The following is a 23155-nucleotide window of genomic DNA, read 5'->3' as shown; positions in this document are numbered from 1 at the left end:
GGGCCATGTAATAAAAATAAACCACTTTTATTACCAACAAACAACGAAGTACAATTATTTTCTTAGAGATAGTTGTGTCCGTGCTTGTGAACACAGCAAAATAAGATAAATTAGCTGTGCATAGAGCAGAGCTAGAATGAACCAGCAAATGACAATAACAGTATAATTACAACGGCAAAGCTTGAAAGGGGTGAACCAGGAGTGGTGATGAGTGGTTGTCATCAATAGGATGGTAGTATTCGTTAGGATTTGGAGTGTTGGGGTACTGGAAACACTGAACTGGAGGAGGTGGACAGTTGGATTGAACCGGACGTGACGGCGGCGGCGGTGCTCCATATGAAGGATAGGTGGAAAGAGATGGCGGCGGCGGTGGAGCTCCATATGCAGGATAGCCTGAAAAAGATGGAGGTGTTTATGAAGAAAAACCAGCAACAGGAGGAGGAGGTGGGAGGGGATGACAGTGATGTTCACATAATGTACCATTCAAGCAAAGATCAGTTGGTGATGATGGCAACACTGCACTAGGATCCTCCCCTAAGACAGATACCCAAAGTGTCACGAGGATGAAAAATGATGAACACATCTTTTTTTCCTTGACCAGAGAGAAAAGTTTGATGACTTTCAGAAAAAGAAGAAGCAGAAAGCGATTGAATTAGTTAAGGGGGGAAAGAATGTGACAATCAGTGAATTATTACGGGATTGTAGAGAGTAAAGACACTTATAAGGCTCAATCTACAGGGTTTGCTTGGATGTTTCATCTCTTTTCTTCCATTACGGGTCTTTTGCCGCCTGGCACGCCACCTGTCAAATTTATGAAAGAGGTGGTGTAGAAGCTTAACTTGTTTAGACGGACCGGAAGACTTAGTAAATCAGTCCCTGATCCATTCGAGTCAAGAGGTGCAAGTATAATTTTCTGCTTACATACTAACGGCCGATGCAGGTCCACCTCGGTCAACGCCTGATAAGAATATATCAGGTGTCAGTTTTTTTAATTAACTCGTGTTGTATGTGTGCGTGTTTTATTAACTGAGAATAAATTGATGGTTGAGGGACCAAATTTCAAATAAAGCCATTAACTCTCGTTAATAATGTAAGGCACAATTGCAACGGCACCGTTTTCATTATAGAACCTTTTTTTTTTGCCACTGAACAGTCAAAAAATGGTTGTTCCTTTTTCCAATATGTATGAGGTAAGGGGAGGTAAGATAGTAGGCTAACCCTAACACCAGATTGAGAGTAACTTCCGTAAGAGACCTCTGAATTATGAAATGCCCTCCGTGGGACTTGATCCCACGACCTCAAAGTTAAGAATATTGTGCCACTGAACAGTCAAATTATCAAATTCACCCTTGAATTTCAAATTCTAGAAACGCGGCTTATTCCTCTTTGTCTCGATCCCTCTATCAGTAGTCGATCCGAAACCTCCGTTTTTCTTTTCTTTATTTTCCTTTGACGGTAGATGGGAACTCGATGCTGTTGAAGAAGAAGAAGAAGAGAAATGTCGACGATTGAGAAAGCTTTGATTCAGATCTTCGAGAGGAAGAATCGAATAATCGACCATGTGAAGCACCAAATCCTTCTCTTCGATCACCAACTCGCTTCCAAGTGTCTCATCGATGGCTTCGTTCCACCTCATTGGCTCATCTCCTCTGCTCCTTCTCGTAATTTACTTCCCTCTCTGTTTTTCTTCCGCTTAATGTTTCGCATTTTCCCCCTTTTTCTTGAAAGTTAATTTAAGTGCATTTTTTATTCATTTCTACAGTATCTTAGAGAATGTAGTTTCGGTCTCCTAATTAATTCTTAGAAATGATTTTTCTTCATTGAAATTGTCGAATTTATTCTCTCGGTTCTTTCAGTTTTTAATGTATTATTACGAATAATGAATGTGAAGTGCTCTTTAGCAATGACGTCTTTGTTTTTGCGTAGTATTATTTTTTTATCTTTCAAAAGAAAATTTCCGCTAAAAACTTTTTTATCAGTATGTCTTGATATTACCTGTTAATTACTTCGGAGTTTTGATTTTAACGCTTAATTCTTTTTATTGTAGAAAATGTTTGATGTAATGTTTCATTGTATTGAAGATTTTTTTTTTAAAAAAAAATTAAGTACATAAACCTGAATTAACTATCGAAAATTTGCCTCTTGAAAGCTAGAAAATCCTTCCCTTTCCAAAATTTTTGTTTTAAAGTCCTTTTTCCATTTGAATTCTTGATTGCATTTCAGTTTTGTAACTCAATATTGCAAGCGTTCCAAATTGTCTGTTATCCGTTTACAGTAGTTGAATGGAATTTTTAAACAAGGAGTGTCTACTTTTAAATTGCAGAGCTGGATAAAGAAAATCTTATCTCAGGACTCCTACTTCCACATCCACAGGCTTCATTTCCTTACTGTTCTCTGTATCAACAACCAGTTGTTACAACTGATAACGTGCTGTTACCCCATATATTATGTTCCCGAGTTGATGCTTCAAATGATGGCTTAGACCAGTGCCTTTCTGGTAAAGCTTATGAGCTGGATCCTAGTGTTACATCTCCTCCTCAAGATTGTAGAGATGGAATAACCTCAGATATTTGTCCTGATCTTTGTTCTTCACTGGCAAGAATCCAGAGATCTAAGTCTAGGCAACGGGCTTTAGAGCATAGAAACAGTGCAAAAGCATGTAAAAACAATGAAAGCTGTGAGAAGAATGATAATTCTTGCAACAATCAAAACAAAGCATCCAAGGTTGCTTCTTTACAGTCAGGTATTGTGAATAAGTTGGAATTGACCAGATCCAGTGATATTCTTCCAACTTATGAGTTGGAAAAGGAAGAAAGAGGGAAATGCAGTAGCAAGGGAAAGAGTGAAAATGTTTACCCTGGTAGAGTCACAAGAATGAGAAGTTCTATCCATCCTTCCAAGTATGAAAGTGGGCCGTTGGGTACATGCAACAATTCTTTTGTTGCTAAGAAGAATAATGTTGTGAGTTATGAGGTGGAAAAGGGTAAAAGAGTGGACTGCAGGAGCAAGGAAAGGAATGAAAAGGTTGTCTCTGGTCGAGTCACTAGATCAAGAAGTTCTGCTCAACCTTCCATGTCTATGAGTGGGCTTTCAGGTGCAGGCAACACTTCTACTGTTGCTAAACAGGATGGTCCGGTACCAACGGAATCCATCTGCAAATCAAGACAACAGCTCGATGTTCATGAGTTATTGGAGTCAAAATTTGTCAGACCTGTTTGTAATACTGTATATTGTGGCGTGAAAACTGAAGAAAGAGGACAATGCCAGAGCAAAGCAAGGAGTGAAGATGTTTTCACAAGGTCAAGAAGTTCTGTTCAATCTCCAAAATTTGAGAATAGTTCAACAGGTGCAGAAAAAAGTTTTTTGTTGCAAAGCAGGATGGTATTGTGCTCACAGAATCCATTAACAAATCAGGATTAGAGCATGATGCTTCGGAAGAAAGAGGACAATGCCGGAGCAAGGCAAGGGGTGATGATGTTTACTCTGGCAGAATAACAAGGTCAAGAAGTTCTGTCCAACCTGCAAAATCTGAGAACAGTCCACCAGGTGTTGGCAAGAGTTCTACTGTTGCAAAGCAGGATTGTATTGTGCTAACAGAATCCATTAAAAAATCAGGACTAGAGCATGCTGTTGTTGTTGAGTTATTGCAATCTGTCAAACCAGTTGATGATGATGTAACCTGTATGGTAGAAAAGGAAGAAAGAGGTCGATTTCAGAGCAAGGAAAGGGATGAAAGTTTTCACTCTGGCAGTGTCACTAGAGCTGGACATTCTGTTCAACCTCCCAACTTCATGAATGGGATTTCATGTGCTGGCAAAACATGTGATGTTGCACAGTATTACGGAAATACAAGTGTAGAACCCATCCGCAAATCAAAAGAACAAAATAATGTTGTTGATGAGTTATTGGAATTGGTAAAGTCTCCTGCTATCTGTGCTGGATGTTGTGGTTCCAAGAAAGAAAAAGACCTGAAAAGCAAGGAAAAAGAAAACAATGTTTGTCAAGGAAGATTAAAAAGATCCAGAAGTTCCAGCCAACAGAAAGACTATGAGAATAAACATTTGAAGTTGGATAGTTGTCCCGAGAGGAGCACCGATAACGGGATTTGCAAATCAATGCAGGTGGCCTGCCATACTCTTGATCATAAGGAGTTGATTAAGCCTTGTGATATCACAGATGAAAGTTGTGGGAGAGAGGCCAGAACAAGTGATAACCAAACAAAGCTGGGTACTGCTGTAGACCAATATAATGATGATAGCACCAACTCAAGAGCTAATTGTGGTGCAAATATGTTTGAACTTGTTGGTTCTTCTAATGGTCTGGAGTCTGAAGTCAAAATGCCCAAACCAAAAGATTCCAACAAGCTCCCACATGCAACGTCACCAGACAGTTCCAAAAGAATTGAATTTAAGGAAGTTTCTGGTTCTCAAGTAAATTCCCTGCCTTGTGCCAATGACAGTTCTCTTGCTGGATTGAATCAATGTGATGCAATCGTTGCTGACACTTATGCAGATTCTGATGAATTAGTTGAGGCTCATTTAGCTGGTTCTGCAGTGAACTTGGATGGTGTTAACATTCCTCTTCTTGCAAAATCATTGAATATGTACAACAGAGTTGACTTAGAAGTAGTAAGAACAAGCCAACACTCTGAATCTGCCATGATGGTGTTACCCAAGCAACTTGATTTTGATGATTTGGGAGAGTGCACTTTGAGTGGGGCTTCTAGTCTTATATTAGAGACTGAAAAAGTGGGCAACTCATTGGAGAAAAGGTCTATTACACCTCTACCTTGTGCAGGTAAGCTGGATGAAGCAACTTCTGTTCTTAACCAAAACAAATACAACTCATCCCTGGAACAGCTGTTGAAGTATGAATATTTTAGAAAAAGAGAGAGGGGTTCTGAAACAGATTTGAACAAGACATTGGGACCAGGTAGAACTTCTAAATTAAATGTTGTGTCCTCCAATAAAAGAAACAGCTGAGGCTTCTTCAGATGATATAACAAGTATTCTGCCTGAAAGCAATGAAATCTCTGGATGGAAAACTTTCACGGAAGATCTTTCAACTACCTTCAAAGTTTGTAATGAAAATTTGCTTGGAAACTCACTAAATGATGTGGCACCATCTAATTTAAATGCCAATAAAGAGACGGATTATCTCTTTAAGGACTATGGGAAGCTTGAAGAAGAAAAATCTGTAATGTCGGCTCAAAAAGCAAGTAATCCCAATACTGGTGTATGTAGCTGTCCTGCAAATTTGGCAGATATAGATTTCACTGGAGTTTGTAACCCTTCCCTACTAATGAAAGCAGATGTAACTTCCAGTGATGCTAGTGAGCATCCTTGTGTTGCACCATTTGAAGAAACTAAGGGTCATCCTCTGAAACAAAATGTGGAGCCAAGTCCTTCCCAAAATCAAGATGCAGATTCACTGGGAAGATGTATTGCTGATGACATTGATTCAGTTCTAGATCACATACACGCAAAATCAAGTGAAAACAAGGTTACAGTTCAGTCCATACAGCCAGGTAGACATCCTGGCATGCATGTGGAAAGTTCATGGCCGCATAAGCGGCAGAAGGTTGAAGATCAACTAAGTAATTCCCCATCGTTGTCATTAAGCATGAAGGTATAGCACTTGAGCTTAGTCACTGGGTTTTATCATGAGGATATGACTCGTATAAGATACACTTATGCTTATCATGTATCTATTCTAATTGATCTGAATTTCTCAATTCTTTATCTTGCTTTTTGCTTGCATGTTATTTTGATCTGTCTCCTAAGGGTTACAATACCTGAACAATAAACGCCGGGAAAAGTCCCAACGATAAACAAGAAATAGGACATAAACCCTTAGAGATGCTCAAGCATTAAGCCTATAGCCCCAGCAAAAACAGGAAACACAAGAAACGACAATTAAAATTGCAGGAACTAAAAACATTTGGGTAGACATTATTTTGGACTCTGTTACCATAAGAATTTGTGCACTGTTTACTGCTCCTTTACTGCTTGATTTCATTGATAGATTGTACAGATTGCTTTCCTACTTGCAAATTAAACTCTTTAGCTGAGCTAATGTCTTATTATTGTGCTTGCCAGGGGAAGTGTGATTGGCAAGAGAACGGTGGAAATGAAAACACCCCTTCCACTTTTATGCACGAACAATTTGATGTGGCTTCTATCTCAAGTTTGCCACAACAGAACCTTGAAAATAATGAAGATCATTTAGAGGAGGGAACAAGAGGAGTATATCCATCCAGCATTATGTTTAGTGGGGATGTGAATCTTGAACATTTTATTTGTGATGGAAGGAGCAAGCAAAAAAGGAAATCTCAACTTGGAGAAGATGGTGAGTTTGCAACTTCTCTCATTAATTCTCCATGTCAACCACATGCAGGCTTGTTAAGTTCTGATCAAAGCAGACCAGAAGTTGAGGGGTTCATTACAGACAGTGAACATGTCTGCATTGGTGGCGATGGAATAAGCTTTCCCAACTTGGACCTTCCGAAGACTACAATAGAATGTGCTGGCGTCCTGGAGCAGCTTTGCAAGTCTGCTTGCATTCATACCCCTTTATCCCAATTTCCAACCACGTACGGAGTGCACCGAACAACTGACCTGTACCAGTCTGTTCCTAATGGACTTCTAGAATGCATGGGCCAGAAGAGCACCCTTCCCAACAATGATGTTTTAAGAAGTCAACTTAAAGTCAGCACTAGTTGCTTTGATGATGCTACCAACAATGCATTTCTTGGAAGATCCTTTTCAGATTGCTTGCTGTATTCTGGTTCTCAAGTTACTGAAGATGGGAAGAAACTTCATCTTTCTCCTATGCTTTGGGATAAAATCACATCATACTCTGGCAGTTCAGAAAAGCGACGTAGCTTAAATCCTGACCTTCCCTGTATTAGTGAAGAAAACGAGAACACAGATGAGGTGGTGGATAGATTTCAGGAAGATGCTGCTTTTGAGGTTGTGGCTAGCTCTGTCAAAAGGGAACCACTTGCTGATATTAAGGAATGTCCAAATGTTGCTGCAGTAGTTTCTGGAGCTGAACAATTTACCTTTAGAGATAGTCTAGACTCTGTGAACACAGCCTACAGCTTCACTGGGACCGAGAACGGGATCAAACAGAAGGTTGAAAAACACAATGCCAGCAAGAGGAGAGACACTAGTAAGTTGAAAAAGAACCGGAATATGCTACCAGGGGCAAATGATACCAAAAGGGCAAGTGAATCACTTCGTAATAGGTCCAGTAAACTACAATTATCAGATGAAACCAGTCTGAGAAAAGGTGGGCCAAGCTTCTCGCAAAAGGAACCGAAGGTCAACAATATAGTTTCGAATATCACTTCGTTCATTCCAATTGTTCAGCAGAAACAAGCAGCTTCCACTATCACTGGTAATCACCTCTTACGTCTTCTGCAGCTGTTCTTTTTGTCTCTTTTCTACCAAACATTTTATGAAAACTCTATTAAATATAGATCATGAAGATGGTTTTTTGTGATTCTTTTTAGGGAAGAGGGATGTTAAAGTGAAGGCTCTAGAGGCTGCTGAAGCTGCAAAAAAACTTGCTGAAAAGAAAGAGAATGATCGAAAGATGAAGAAAGAGGCATTAAAACTTGAAAGAGCAAGACTGGAGCAAGAAAACTTGAGGCAATTGGAGCTTGAGAAGAAAAAGAAAGAAGAACGAAAGAAAAAAGTGGCTGATATGGCTGCCAAGAAAAGACAGAGGGAAGAAGAAGAAAAGTTGGAGAAAGAAAGAAAGAGAAAACATATGGAGGACGCAAGGAGGCAGCAGCGTGCTCTAGAAGAGAAGTTACGTTCAAAGAAGGATGAGAATGAAAAAGAGTCCCAAGCCCCGGTAAAAAACCCCTTATGTTTTAAAGAATATTTCATTTTTAAGTTTTCCTTTATGTGGAATGACATTATCTTTGGATCTCTGTTTTAGGATGAGAGAGGACAAACAATGAAGGTTCCTAGTGATGAAGCAGCAAAGCATAAGAAAGTGCAAAAAGAAATAGCAGGAGGGAATGGAGGAAAAGTGTCGGAGATGGAATTGAGGACAGCTGTTGCTTCAACTTCCGTAAAACCATGCACAATTATTGAAGATAATACAAAGGTAAAGTTCTTGTAGCGGTATACTTTTCAGATTGAACAATGTTGTCTTATATGGAGAAAATGCTGACGTATTCTCTCAGCTTGTATTGAGAGGGTAATATAACGTATGTTTTTCACCATGTACAAACACAAGGAGTTTTTCTTATGCAAGTACAACTTATGGACCATCGTAATAAGTTTGAATTAAGCTACGCTGCAGTAAATTGATGGAGTGTAAATTCAGGCTTAGTAATGGGACCTTCAAATGGATTGTTTTTGCATCACTTAGAAGCTATATGAACACCAGTTTAACTGAAACCATCTCTTGGATTTGTCCTTTACTAATTGAATGGTTGTCAATATTTTTTGTTCAAGCATCATGTGGAGACTGAATCTTTCTCAGGTAATGAGCACCTTGGATAGAGCAAGAGAGAGTGATAACCCAATTGCAGATATAGGCCAAGAACAATCATATGATATTTCTCCATACAAAGGTTCTGACGATGAAGATGATGAACCGAACAATAAATTTATTCCTTCATGGGCCAGGTATGTAACTCAGGAATTCCAGCTTAGGAACACATATATTCCATCTTTTCTAAAAAAATGCACATGCATAAGATATATGCTGTTAGTTTTTGGCAATTAATAAGATGTTTTCAACTATATTTCCCCCAAGAAAATCAGTTTTTAACTTTTTTTGCAGTAAAAAGCGTGTGGCTCTTGTTGTCACTTCCCAACAACAATTAGATCCGGAAGGAATTTTCCCCCCAGGAAGCTTTTGTAGTATTTCTGAAGGTGATTACCATGCAAACCATAAAATCTTGTACTATGCTGATAAATTGAACTAACAGTCATTATCTTTCATAGTTCTCTTACCAAGAAAGCTCCAGCAAAATAGAGCGAGTTAGATCGAATGGTACAGTTTGAAAACCATAGTATCTTCAGCTGACTCAATGACATCTCTTCTATGAGTGGAAAGGTACACTATGTCTTCAGTTTCACTAGCAGTATCTTCTATCCTTCTAGGCAATTGTAACTTTTAGGCCTAAATCACATATTGAGGCAACTAGCACTTTATACAAACCGGTCCTCCATGGATATTGCCGCCATTTTTATTCATGGCTAGGAATCTAATGCTTAAACAATGTTTCTTTCTAAAATCCTGACCTCTAATGAAATTTTCGTTTTTTTTTTGTGGCAGAGTGAATGATTTCTTTTGGAAGAGTAACATGTAGGTGATTATCATTTTTTATTTGTTAAAAAAAAGTTGTAGCAGATGATGTATATTGTAGTTGTGCCATCATCACCTGGCAAGATTCCAAGTTGTCAATGTTAATGGTTGGTTTTTTTTTGGATAAGTAGAATGTTAATGGTTGTTTGATGATACAAAACAGTGAAAATCTGTAATTTCAACATGTCTGATAGCAATTTCTCAAAATTTGAAGCAGGGAGAGGCCCAAAATGAACAGAGTCTTTTCACCCTTTCTTAGCACTAAAGGTTGGGCAAAGAATGTTGAAATTACATATTTGGTTGTACTTTTGAACTCCATTGTTGTATAGAACTGAAATTGTTTTGATTTCTGAAGCAGAGTGCACATGTGATGTGATGATGTTAGACCCTTTCAACCTCTAAAAAGTCTTATTCCTGTAACGGCTCAATGACGTGGAATGGTATGGTGTTGGATTTGGGTCTGGAGTTGGTATCACATGTTTGTCCATTATGATAATAATAATATTGGTATTGGTTTCTTTTATATCAGATTTCTTTGCTGTGTTTGTCGGCCTATTGGCATTGCCTCCGTCTTTTCGGAGGTGACGCCAATTCTCATCCACTTTCTATGTTGCCGTTTGAGTTAGATTCCAAATGTCTAATTATATAAAAGTACATGTACCTTTGGAATCTGATTTCACCCAAAAGTTTAAAGTGACGGGTGAAGGAAAATAATATGTATTTTGTAAAATTTATTAATAATGCTTATTTATGAAATGATTATGAACTCGTATATAAGTTTTAAGATTTTCTTCAAAAAAAAAAGGTTTTAAGATAAAACTTATAAATATTCATTAAATTATAATGAAATGATTTTTTAATCGTTGAAATTTTACTTCCAACATGTTTGTTAAATTTGTTTAATTGTTATAAAGTAGTTATTATACGTTATAAAAAAAGTGATAAATCTTAATAAGTCTAAAGGTATTTTTTAATAGTTTGATAAAGTTTAATGATTATTTTATAATAATTTAATAAAATTTTAATTATCATTTTATAACTGTTTAAAAATTTTAATTATCACCTTATCACTTCAGTAATAAAAAAAATTATTTTAACATAATTACGTGATCACTTAGGTATTTTATTAAATATGGGTTGAATCTTTAAAAATATAAATAAAATGATTATAATAATATTAATTATAATTTATAAATAATAATAATATACATATTATAAATAAAATATCTTAACAAAATTATTATATATATTATCTTCATCAAAATATATAATTTGTACATCAATATTAATATTTTATTAAGATATTTTGATATATTATGATTATATTAAATTTTCATAAATTTTATAATCCAAAGTTAAACCTTTAAATATAATTGAATTTCTTATCATCGATGAATCAAATTCATCGTGCTATTTCTATACTATTCGTTTTTGTATTGGAAGAGTACTTCTATACTATTCAACTATGTGTACATAAAATTTTAGAAGGGAGCGTCAATGCACCATTATTGGGTCAAATGTGAACATGTCCGGCTTTAAAGAATGGAGACCTTTCACATGGCTTGTCAGAATTGTATACGCAGTCCTACATAAAAAGGTCACTTTTGGGGTTAAAAAAAATCCAGATTCCCACATCGGATCTCTCTCATCTTTTGTTTCAGTTCCCACCTCAATAATCATAAAACTACGCCGTTTCCACCATGGCCAAAACAAGGCCACCTTCAATCTTTCTAACCGTTATATAATCACCACTCTAAAATTTTGAACTCCGCAGCCGCCCATTTTCATGCATTCTCTTTGTAAACGAACAACTCAAAGACCTGTGTTAACCCTTTGTATGATTTAATCTTTCAGACCAAGAAAGCAATGGCGCCGACGATCCTTCTTGTTTTCTTGCTTCTCATGAATTTCTTCCCATCTTTAACCTTATCCGAAAGCACCTCCTTTGGTTTCCCATCTTTCACTTTCAGGAACCTCACCCTTCTTGGTGATTCCCATCTCAAAAACGGCGTGATCGGCCTCACCAGGGAGATCGGTGTTCCGTCTTCGAGCTCAGGCAGCCTCATCTACGAAAACCCAATCCGTTTCTTCGATCAAGAATCCAATACCACGGCTTCTTTTTCGACGAGTTTCTCTTTTTCCATCAACAATCTCAACTCCGGCTCTTTCGGCGACGGCTTAACGTTTTTCCTTTCCCCTGATAACCAAACTCTCGGCAGTCCCGGAGGGTATCTTGGCCTCGTCAACTCTTCACAGCCGAAAAAGAACAAATTTTTAGCCATCGAATTTGATACCAGGCTCGATACTGAATTCAATGATCCAAATGGGAACCATGTCGGTTTGGATATCGACGAGCTCGATTCGATCATCACGGCCGACGCTGTGTTGCAGAACATTGATTTGAAGAGTGGGAATTTGATCACGGCTTGGATTGATTACAAGAATGATTTGAGGGTTTTTAATGTGTTCTTGAGTTATTCGACTTTAAAGCCTCCAACGCCATTGTTATCTGTGGATATTGACTTGTCTCACTATCTTAATGATGATATGTTCGTTGGTTTTTCGGCTTCAACAGAAGGGAGTACTGAAGTTCATTTGATTCATAGTTGGCGTTTCAAGACTTTCGGTTTCCTTCCCGTGAGACCGAAATCGCATCCTCATAATGTATCCGACAGTACGGTGACAGTAATATCAGAACTTCCTGTATCAAATTCAACCAAAAAACACCATAACAGGCTTGGTTTAGGACTTGGCATTGCAGGTCCGGCGTTCTTCTTTGTGGTTCTTGCCGTTTTCAGTTATGTTTCTGTGAAGAAATGGAAGGATATGAGAGTAGAAAAGGGTCTGAAAGCAGGAATTTTAACAGGGCCAAGTGAGTTTAGTTACAGAGAACTATATGTAGCCACAAGAGGGTTTCACTCAAGTCGAATCATTGGAAGCGGTGCGTTCGGAAATGTTTACAAGGCCATTTTCGTATCTTCGGGGGTCGTCGGAGCGGTGAAACGATCCAAACATTCCCACGAAGGGAAAACTGAGTTCCTGGCTGAACTGTCCATTATAGCTGGTTTGAGGCACAAGAATCTGGTTCAGCTACAAGGTTGGTGTGCTGAGAAGGGAGAACTGTTGCTTGTTTATGAGTTTATGCCTAATGGAAGCCTTGACAAGGTGCTTCATCCGGAACCCGAGAATGACATATTGCTGACATGGTCCCATAGACAGAATATTGCTATTGGGTTGGCCTCTGTCTTAGCATACCTGCACCAAGAATGTGAACAACAAGTCATTCACAGAGACATTAAGACAAGTAATATAATGCTTGATGGCAACTTTAATCCAAGACTCGGTGATTTCGGTTTGGCAAGGTTGATGGATCACGACAAGAGCCCTGTTTCGACACTTACTGCAGGAACTATGGGCTACCTTGCTCCCGAGTATCTTCAGTACGGGAAAGCAACCGAGAAAACCGATGTTTTCAGTTACGGTGTCGTTATTCTTGAAGTAGCTTGTGGTAGGAGGCCAATTGAGAGGGAAGTAAACCGCCAGAAACTGGTGAATTTGGTTGACTGGGTTTGGGGATTGCATGGTGAGGGTAGGATCGTTGAAGCCGCCGATAAAAGGTTGAATGGGGATTTCAAAGAGGAAGAAATGAGGAAGCTGCTGCTTGTAGGTTTGAGCTGTGCACACCCTGATAGTGCTGAGAGGCCTTCAATCAGGAGAGTCCTTCAGATCCTTAACAATGAGGTGGATCTAATAGCCGTACCAAAGACAAAACCGAGTCTGGTTTTCTCTTGCAGCTTAACCGTTGAAGACATTGTCTCAGATGATGAAGAAAGCAAAACAACTGCTTGAAGGCTGGGGAGGGATCCAAAGCTGATTTTAGATTTATTTTCATTTTTCTAACATTTAGAATTCATTGATTGCTTGATTCTTTAAGACCAACATTATAGCATTAGTTCAGTTTAGTTTGCTAGTTCTGAGACTAGTTCATTAGTCTGAGTTCAAAGGAACTGCATTGAACTGTCAACTGTGTGGTCTCTGCTGTCATCTGAAAATATGTTTCCAAATCTTTGATATTTACTTTCTCTGATCTGAAAATATAAATCCATTTCAAATGCAAATTGTTCATGTCCAGAAGGTTGCCTTAAAATTGCCATAAAAGATGTGATCCTCATTTTGAATTGAGTAATCTGAATATTTGAATAAAGCTTTCAATGTCATACACATAATACAATGAAGTTAGGGTGGAAAAAAAGCTCAAAACTGCCTTAAAGCCTGAGTTACAGATTAGTGATTCTTCTAATCTTTTCGGCTTTAATAAATGAATCAACGATATCATTTAATACATCATCTTTCTTTCTTATCTTAGATTTTGCAAAAGCCTCTGGTGTATCCACTGCACTACTTTCAAGATGGAAACTATTATTCTCTTGGCTCTCCTCTTCGCCGGATGGTAGCAATTTGGTCTTCCATTTGATACCAACAGCCTCTGCTTGATCTGCAAACAACACTTTCGATATAGGTGATGCACATATCTCTTTATAAGTTTCATAACTAGCAGCATGAGTATTTCCACCTTCCAGAAGTTGTGAAAGCGGATGCAAAACGGAAATTGCATCGTTACTTTGCTCTAGAGTTTTCTTCCAATTCAGAAAGTCTGAGGCGAACTCCGCCTTGCTGAACTGAACAAGAACTGCAGTTTGATCTATACAGTATATAGAAATAACTGAGGTAGGGCCAACAGTTTTGCAGATGCAATCTCTTATCATGCTTGGTTTCAGTCGCGAAGGGAATCCCCAGAGTAAAACAACGTTCTTAAATAAAATTGGTCGAAATCGCTTTCTGATTATATACGAGCCCAACATCTCCTCAGACCGGTTACCAGTCAGATCAATAATGTCTCCGTTAATCCAACTCAGATATAAAAGGTTCATGTGCTTCTGCAACTTTTCATTCTGAGTCAGATTTTCAGAAGTCGAATGAAGTTGAAAGTTGATGCCTAGATGACTGCAAGCCTGGGCAAACACACAGCCTGTCATAAAGGCATCATAGCCAGCTTCATGCTTGGCTCCAGAGTTCCAATTAGAAGACCTGCCAGTTAAAGTTAGGTTTTAGAATAAAAGGACATCCGGGGTGCTTCTCAAGACACAGAGTAGCATTATTGATTCACTATTAATGCTAGCAGACACTTACGAAGTGTTCATGTTTAATTAATTAGTCTTAGGGGATGTCCATGGGAGAAAAGCTCCTCGGACTGGAGCCAAGAGGATGTTCAGGCGCAGCAAGAAGGGCACGTGGTTTTGCAGGAGGTGTCAGACAACCAAATCAGGGTAGAGGAATGGGTTAAAGGTTCCCAGCAAGGTAGAATCACAGATTCCGAGGAAGGTTTGAATTTTGGTTCAAATTCAAAAAAACAACTTTTCGGCAGACTTGTGTACAGGAGTGAAAATTGCAGAAGATGTCTCCATCCAGCATAGAAAGTCAGAAGGTTTTATTTAAGGGAGAGAAGATGGGAAAAGTATGGGGGGTGTTTCCTATGGGCATGACAAAGTTGACTGGGATATTGGGCTTCAGGAAGGCCTGGGAAGACATTTGTTGAGTGGAATGGATCAAGAAAATGGAAGAGTAAACATGGGCTGTAATACTCCCATAACAGATAATATTGAGGAGCAGCTTCGGGCTCCTCTGCAGTGTGGGCCAGCAATGATGTCTCAACAAAGAATGTATGGGAAGAGTGAGGCTGGAAGTAAAACAGGGAGCGGTTTATGCAAGCGTGTTTATTCCAGATCAAGAAGGGGAGGAGCTAAGAGCTGTGTGGGGACAAGATCAGATTATGTTAATCCAAGGGAGACGGCAGGAGGAGCTGAGGCACTTGAGTGCTGGAATGTAAGCAAACTGTTGGGGGTGAAGTTTAGAGGGGGAAAGCAAGTTTTTATGGAGAAAGCAGCTACATTGGTTAAGGAGAAAGAAGCAAATGGGAGTAGTTAAGGGGTATTGGTTTGTAAGGTTTTTGATTGAAATAGATGTCAAATTGGAAAGTGTTGTCTTGGAATGTTAGGGGTCTAGGTAGGAGGGTGAAAGCTAGAGCAGTAAAGAGGTTCGTTGTTGATCAGAAGCCCACAATTTTATTTATTCAAGAATCGAAATTGGAGTTGGTGAGCCCTTCTTTATTGAGGAAAATGGGAGGGAATTTCTTGACGGGTTCGGCAGTATCTTCAGCTGAAGGAACTACTGGAGGTTTAATTACGTTGTGGAATGAAAATGAGTGTGTTGTTAAGGAACAAGTCATTCATAGGAGATTTTTGGCAGTAAGGGGAAGTATTGAAGAGTCCTCCGGGCCTTGTTGGTTTATTAATGTCTACGGACCAAGTGTGGAGTCTGAAAAAGTGTTGTTTTTTCGGGGATTGCTTTCTTTTTTGGAAAATACAGATTGCCCAGTGTGCCTTGGAGGGGATTTTAATGTCGTTCTGTCACAAGACGAGAAGGCTGGTGGTGAAGTAATTGTGGGTTCAATGAATGTTTTTAGACACTTTGTGGGCAATGCTAATTTGGTAGACTTACCTTTGGCTAGAGGTAGATTTACATGGTGTAGCAATAGGGAGGTTCCAACCTATCTGAGATTGGATCGTTTTCTTGTGGATCATAATTTTTTATCTTTTTTCCCAAGGATAAGCCAAAGTCTTCTACCTAGGTCTGTTTCGGATCACAACATGATTTTGCTGGAAAATAGGGGCTGGAATTGGGGTCCTAAACCATTCAAACTGTTCAACTATGTTATGGAGGAGGAGGGTTTTGGGGAGATGATGGAAAATGAACTGATTAAGTTGTGTAAAGTAGAGAATAAAATATCAATTTCCACTGTGTTAAAAGGGGTGGAGAAAGCTGTGAAGAAATGGTCTAAGAAGGGTTATTTAGAGCTTCCTCGGAAAATTAGTTGTTTGGAAAAAGAAATTCAGAAATTAGAAATTGATATGCAACAAGGCTCTTCTATGGTGTCCATGCAACATCTATTGGAGGCGAAAAAACAATTGTGGGATCTCTATAAAATTGAAGAATCGACTTGGTTACAAAGGTCGAGAGTGAAGTGGAGTTTGGAAAGGGATAAGAACACAAGGTTTTTTCATCAATGTGCTAGAGGTAGAGGTAGGAGGAACCATATAAAGTCCCTCAAAGTGGGGAATGAAGTCACTTCAGATCCTAGTAGGATTAAAGCCTCAGTGGTGGACTTTTTTAAGGCTCTGTTTCAGCAGGGAAATACATTGGAGGTAGACGATTTGGACCTGGAATTTCTTAATCTTTCGAATGAGCAAAGTATGGCTCTTGAAAAGCCATTTTCTGAAGAGGAAATATGGGAAGCAATTGCCAATTCGGATTGTAACAAAACGCATGGTCCTGATGGGCTAAATTTAGGCTTCTTAAAGAAGTTCTGGTCAAGTTTGAAGGAAGTGTTGCTGCTGTTTTTTAGGGACTTTTATGAGGGGAAGGATTGGGATATGGAGATTAACCACTCTTTCATTTCTCTTATTCCAAAGAAGGTCAATCCGGAGGGGCTTGATGATTTTAGGCCAATTAGCCTTGTTGGAGGGTTTTATAAAATTCTTTCAAAGGTTCTAACTAGAAGGCTGAGTTTATGTATTAATGAAGTTATAAGTCCGTCTCAATTTGCATTCATCCAGGGAAACACATTATGGATTGCTCCTTTATTGCAAATGAAGGTATTGACTTTTGGAGGAAGAAAGGATTGAAGGGGGTGGTAATTAAGGTGGATTTTAAAAGAGCTTATGACTTGGTGAATTGGGAGATTTTGATGAAAATAATGGATAAAATGGGATTTGGAGTTAGATGGTGCTCTTGGATACTTAAATGTGTGTCAACAGCTTCTATTTCTATTCTAGTAAATGGGAATCCAGCAGAGAAAATTCACCCTTCCAGAGGTCTAAGGCAGGGTTGTTCATTATCTCCGATGTTGTTTAATTTGGGGGGGGGGAGTTGCTGCATTTACTGTTGGTAAAAGCAGTGGATAAGGGGTTGTTTTCGGGTTTCAAGCTAGGTACTCTAGATCGATCATTCATGTTATCTCATTTACAATTCGCGGACGATCTTATAATTTTCAGCAAAGCAACAATTCGCGATTTGCTGAATGTTAGGAGGGTGCTGTTCATTTTTGAGATTTTGGTGGGATTGAAGCTGAATTTGACAAAAAGCAGAATATTTGGAGTTAATGTTGAGGATGAGGTTCTAGATGCATGGGCTAAGGAGATTGGATGTTCAATGGGTTCTTTTCCTTCGGAGTATCTTGGGCTACCATTGGGAGCCAAGAGGAATTGCTTTACCTTGTGGGAGCCTGTTGTGTAGAAATTCTATAGTTCATTGGCTAGTTGGAAGGCAAACTCCCTATCGTTGGCTGGAAGGGTTGTTTTGGTTAAATCCGTTTTGTGTTCTCTCCCTATCTACTTCCTATCTATTTTTCGGATACCAATTACGGTTCTCAACAATTTAAACTCTATTATGGCAGGTTTTTTATGGGGAAGTTCGGCAGAAAAGAAGAACATCCATTGGTTGAATTGGAAGTCAGTGTGTAAGCCAAAGAAATTGGGAGGCTTAGGGATTCCGAACTTGCTGCTCTTGAATAGGGCTCTTTTGGGGAAATGGGTTTGGAAATTTGCTTCGGAAAAGAGCTCTTGGTGGAAAAAAGTGGTGTGCAGTGTGAATAATTTGGATACAAATGCTATGATGATTGGGAATAATTGGACAGTTAGAGCTTCTTGGATTTGGAGAGGAGTTAATCAAAATTTCTTTTCTACTGATGATTTTAGGGATTGCCTTAGAAAAAACATGTGTTTGAGAGCTGGAAATGGAGAATTAGTGGAGTTTTGGAATGATACATGGTTGGGCATTGTTCCTCTGAAGGAACGGTTTCCAAGACATTTTGCTTTATCGAATAACAAAAGGGGTAAAGTAGCAGATTTCAGAGTGAACAGCAATTCAGGATGGGTGTGGGATATACAAGTGAGAAGAAATTTGGTGGACTGGGAGGTTGAGCAATGGTTGCAACTTATTTCATTGTTGAATAGTACGACTCTCTCATTATTGGAGGAAGATTGTTGGATATGGTTAGGTAATGGTGAGGGTTGTTTTTCAGCTAAATCGTGTATATTAAGGTTTTATGACCAGGAGGGTAATGAGGGTGAGGAGGGTAATTGGGAGAGGCATGTTTGGGCAGGGGTTGCTCCTCCACGGGTAGAAACTTTTGTTTGGCAAGTTGCACATCAAAGAGTAGCAGTGAAAGAGGAGCTGTCGAAGAGAGGAGAGGTTGGGATTGAGGACCTCTTATGCCCAATGTGTGGGAAGGGGGAGGAGTCGATTTCACATTTGTTTTTGCATTGTGAGGTGGTTTGGGTTCTGTGGTCTAGATTTTTGAGGGGCTGGAATATTTCTTTTGTGGTTCCTAATAAGGTGATTGACTTCTTAATTTTGTGGGATGAGTTAATTCCGAGATCTACAATTTGGAAATTCATTCCAAGGGCGGTGTTGTGGTCGGTTTGGAAATGTAGGAACGAGATTATTTTCCAGAAAGGGAAAGTGGATTCTGCACTGCTGTTCTTTCTTGCTAGATTCAGAACTGTTTCTTGGTTTGGGGCGAGATTCAAGGATATTAATATTCCTTTCGATTCTCTAGTTGGGGATTTAAAATTGGCAGACTCGATTGGAAGACAGAACCATAGGAGCGTTCCTACTTCTTGGTGGGTACCTCTGCCAGAAGGTTTCATTAAACTTAATGTTGATGGGGCAATGGTGGATGGGACAAAGGAGGAATTGGCGGTCTGATTAGGGATGATAGAGGTTTGAAACTAGGAACTTTCTCTGAAAAAATTGGAGGTCCTCCTATTCTTGCAGAGTTGCTGGCGATCAAAAGAGGTTTAAGTCTCATTGAAGAGTTGGGATCTTTTCCAACTCAGAGGATTATCTTGGAATCAGACTCAACCACGGCTCTCAAATGGATTAAAAATCCAGATTTATGTACCCCCGTTGTTTCAGTCCTTGGTAAGAGGCGTAGCTACTTATATGGAAGGAAAGGGTATCATCTCAAGACATATTGTGAGAGCTGCTAACTGGGAAGTGGATGAGTTGGCAAAAGCTGGTATAAGATGATCAGTGGTTATGAGTTATAGTTATTAAGCTGGGGTGTTCATTGTGTTTTTTTTAAGGGGCTTGGTTTTTAGTGCTGCAGTTTGTGTTTATGCTGTTAAGTCTTATGTTATAAGCAGACCATGGTTATGGATTGGTTGTATGTTATGTTCAAGATTAATACAATTCAGAGGCGCTCTTTTCCTCCTTTCTATGTCCTTCATGTTACTTATATAACATGTAGGATATGAAGGGGGTTTTTAACGAGGCCTATATTCTATCAAAAAAAAATAGTCTTAGGGGATGATTCAGGGAATTAGATATCATAAATATGCAAGAGTGAGCGAATACTAAGCTATACAACTCAGATTGCAAAACTAGACAGAATTTGAGGGGGATGAGAAAAGGGAAAGATAGAAAGGGAAGTTTAAGCTATTATGATAAAATAAATCAGAGGGATTTTAACCTAATCATTTTAAAGGAAAGGGAAGGCAAACCTCATTTCACCCACATGGACCTCGACCTTAACACATGTCTCATTAGACGGAAAGCTTTGCTTAGACCCAGAAGCAATTTGCTTAGACCCATAAGCAATCTCAGGGCATAATAACGAAAAAGCTGAGGATAATGAAGTGCTAGACTTCTTCATCTTTCGTTGTAACGTGTAGTCAGCATTCAGTAGTATTTTGGTGTCAATGATACTTGGGAAGTACTTGTTAACACAGGAAACAAATTCTTCAGCTGTTAAAGGAAGAGGACCTAGGAATTTGCTGTGAATGTGAGCAATATCTGTATCATCAAAATAAAAAACACTTCAGTAATCTATTTGACTAATATGATATCTTCCCATAACTTGAGACAAGTATGCATACCCAGGATGCAATTGTGACCGACAATCAACTTATTTTCTGAGGAAAGGAGATCAATCACATGACGAAATCCTACTGCATCATTGATCTTCATTTCTTCCCTTCTTTGGTAATCATTCTTCACCTCCTCCTACATAAACCACGGAAAAGGAGAAGAGCCGTCACAAAATGCAAAAGAAGCCATGCTAAATGCTGCTGTCAGATCCATACTTCTAATTACATAGCCTCAGTATCTAATCCCAGCACCATCAGGTCAGTGCATGATACACCCATAATACCATCAAAGCCTTGAAACCCTATGTTTTAGTTCTAGTTTGAGGGTTTTATTTATTTTTTCCATTTACTCCATCTATGATACTAAATATTAAAGCATCCACCAACTAAATATGGAACTAAATGGAACACAATCTACAGTTCTACTTCTAACAAATTTCTAATATGAACATATGGAAGTGTTTTATATTAAGAACAGTTGGATGCTCATCATCCATATATGGAAAAAAATTGACAGATCTTCCTCACATATATGTTTTGTCTTACCACAAGTCTGTCCCTATCACTCTCCGAGTCTGTATAAACCACAAACTTTTCTGAAGTACTTTCACCATTACGATGAACATAAGCAAGATCTTTAAAATGCTTCCTTGTGACCTGCAGGGATTCAGAGTCGGAGATTAAATCTTACGTCCTCCATAATAACAAAAAAAAAGGCCATTGAAAAGACAATTATTATTAACAGTATACTAATGACACAGGAGCAAAATGGTCTTAAAAAAACCTTTCCAAATGGAAGTCATAATGAAGAAGCTAAATGTAGAAGACCAAATAAAATCCAAGAGAGAAGCAACACCATATACCATTCGTATCAGGCTAAGTTGATGAGAAGTGAATCCATTCAAATCCAGAGCAGGACGCATTTTGAAGAAAACTGTTTGAAACTGTTGATTTAAGTCATTTTGCCCCCCTTGATCCTGAGGCCTTCCTACCCTATTCTGTAACAACTCATCACGCCATTCACTCAATCTTTTCTTCATTCTTTCGGTGAAGAGAACATCTGCCACTCGGACCAGTGGTAAGTCCGTAGTTTCTCTTAAATCACTCGACAGATTTGTTAACTGATCTTTATTAAGTGATTTTAATCTTTTTCGAGCCTCATCTTCTTGTCCTCTGGATAAGTACGATACACCTGAGATTCAAATTAAGGGTAACTTAGAAAAAAAAGGTTCAGAAACAGTTACTTAAGCAGTAAAGACAATATTGAAGCATCGGGATATAAAATAAAGCACCTTCATTTATGCAAGCGTTGAAATCAAACTGATATTTAGCCAAAAAATCCATAGATGTTGTCTGGCAAAGGAATTCATAAGAGGTGCTATCAAGTGGAATTTCTTGGCGAGGAAATACAAAGAAATTGTGCCTGCAAAGGATATTACACCGTCAAATGCATTAGCAAGAAACACCATTCAAAAGATTAAAATTTTCAGGTTAAGGGGAAACAAATGGCTCTACTCATAGCAATTACGGTAACTTTAAACAAAAGTCTTTTCTCTACAAATGGCTCAAATTTCCATTTTTCTTCTTCTACTCAAACTAAGCTAAATTCAACCACCAAAAACATTTTTCCCTCTCAAGTGAACAAGTAATCACTCTACTCACCATGAACTGTCATTCACAAATAAATCATAACAAAAACTTTCTAAGGTAAACAAAAAAACTCAAGGGGGTAATTTGCTTAACAAAAGCTGAATGTTTATTCAAATGAAGAGGAAGATAGAACTGACGGGTGGGCAATAAACGATTGCTTAAGCGAATCCCAACGAAAAGGGCAAACGCCGAACTGAAGAACAGCGAACTTCTCAGCTGAGTCTTTGACTTTAAGATACCGAATATCAAACCGGTCAAATTCAAAGGATTCCCGCCATGGCGCGCTAGTTATGCCCGTCATTTCCATGTCGATGGCCACGAAATTGGCTGCTCGAACATGCGAACGGAGTTCAACGAGGGCCGAGTCGAAGTTGGATCGCGTCACGTGCTTTAGAGGGAACGTGGGGGAAGGGGTGTCGGAAAACGCACGTGACAAAACACGTGATAGGAATAAGGCCCTCTTGGGCCAATGTTTCGTGGCGTTCATGAGAGCATGGCGGTGGCTGTGACGGAGGTGACGGAGGTGACGGCGGGTGGTAATGGTGATGCTGGGGTTTTAGAATGCTAAAGGACAGATGAGATACGGTTTTGTGTTTTTGGGCCATTGGTGGCCTGGAGGTTTAAGCTTTTAAGTTATCCTGTAGAAAAGGTAAATTTATGCTGCAAAACGATGTCATTTTGTATTTCTCTCTCTCTTAAATTTTTGGGATTTTTAAGAATAAGTTATTCCATAGTAAAATACATAAATAATTATTAAATTGTGTTAAAATAATCTTTTTTATTATTAACATTTTAAGCAGTTACAATAAATTTTAACAAATTGTTATAAAAGAATAAATTCTTTAATCATCTTTCAATTAAGTTTACATTTAATTAGTCTTTAACATTAATATAGTTAGGGATTTTATATCTATTAATTGATCGAGTGATTAAAGATATTCATGTTGCTTCATCTTGTATGAATTTGAATTTGAATCTGACATTTATCTTACGAATGTAAATATCTCTCCACTTAATATATATATATATATATATATATAATCAGGAACTCTATAATAACTAGATATAGGATGATCCAATTTTTTATACCAAATTTCCCAAGGACATATAAATTTAAAATAAAAATAAAAATTACTTATATAATTGTATTATGTATATCCACAAAAGTAGGTGAAAGAAAAATA

The 23155-nt window shown here is 38.5% G+C and overlaps 4 protein-coding genes across 6 annotated transcripts; 3 read left to right on the top strand and 1 right to left on the bottom strand.

Moving 5' to 3' along the window:
• The first annotated feature begins 1401 nt into the window (after positions 1-1401).
• Positions 1402-3673, top strand: LOC120198541. Its single transcript, XM_039199851.1, has 2 exons — positions 1402-1661; positions 2324-3673. The coding sequence occupies exons 1-2, from the start codon at positions 1499-1501 to the stop codon at positions 3418-3420; spliced, it is 1260 nt and encodes a 419-aa protein (XP_039055782.1). The 5' UTR covers positions 1402-1498; the 3' UTR covers positions 3421-3673.
• A 1145-nt stretch (positions 3674-4818) lies between these two features.
• Positions 4819-20165, top strand: LOC120198537. Of its 3 annotated transcripts, XR_005523375.1 has the most exons (8): positions 4819-5628; positions 6099-7401; positions 7517-7863; positions 7951-8121; positions 8503-8648; positions 8806-8897; positions 8970-9081; positions 9692-9797. XR_005523375.1 is itself a non-coding variant. In XM_039199847.1 (7 exons), the coding sequence occupies exons 1-7, from the start codon at positions 4951-4953 to the stop codon at positions 9008-9010; spliced, it is 2778 nt and encodes a 925-aa protein (XP_039055778.1). In that variant the 5' UTR covers positions 4819-4950; the 3' UTR covers positions 9011-9162. The 3 variants fall into 3 exon arrangements, 2 of the variants coding, with proteins under 2 accessions (XP_039055778.1, XP_039055779.1); XM_039199847.1 differs by lacking the exon at positions 9692-9797 and having other exon boundaries at positions 8970-9162; XM_039199848.1 differs by lacking the exons at positions 8806-8897; positions 8970-9081; positions 9692-9797 and adding an exon at positions 20026-20165.
• LOC120198540 (probable L-type lectin-domain containing receptor kinase S.7) lies at positions 11182-13303 on the top strand. The gene has a single exon (XM_039199850.1). The coding sequence runs from the start codon at positions 11200-11202 to the stop codon at positions 13180-13182; it is 1983 nt and encodes a 660-aa protein (XP_039055781.1). The 5' UTR covers positions 11182-11199; the 3' UTR covers positions 13183-13303.
• LOC120198539 (poly(A)-specific ribonuclease PARN) lies at positions 13515-22556 on the bottom strand. Its single transcript, XM_039199849.1, has 7 exons — positions 22109-22556; positions 21614-21744; positions 21185-21513; positions 20868-20978; positions 20331-20457; positions 19956-20247; positions 13515-14421 (listed from the first exon to the last, which is right to left on the bottom strand). The coding sequence occupies exons 1-7, from the start codon at positions 22456-22458 to the stop codon at positions 13611-13613; spliced, it is 2151 nt and encodes a 716-aa protein (XP_039055780.1). The 5' UTR covers positions 22459-22556; the 3' UTR covers positions 13515-13610.
• Between the last annotated feature and the right edge of the window lie 599 nt (positions 22557-23155).

This window comes from Hibiscus syriacus, unplaced genomic scaffold, assembly GCF_006381635.1.
Source record: "Hibiscus syriacus cultivar Baekdansim isolate YM2019G1 unplaced genomic scaffold, ASM638163v2 tig00117056_pilon, whole genome shotgun sequence".
In the NCBI taxonomy this organism is placed as follows: Eukaryota; Viridiplantae; Streptophyta; class Magnoliopsida; order Malvales; family Malvaceae; genus Hibiscus; species Hibiscus syriacus.
Note: the sequence above shows the minus strand (reverse complement) of the source record. Positions and strands in the feature narration are given on the sequence as shown.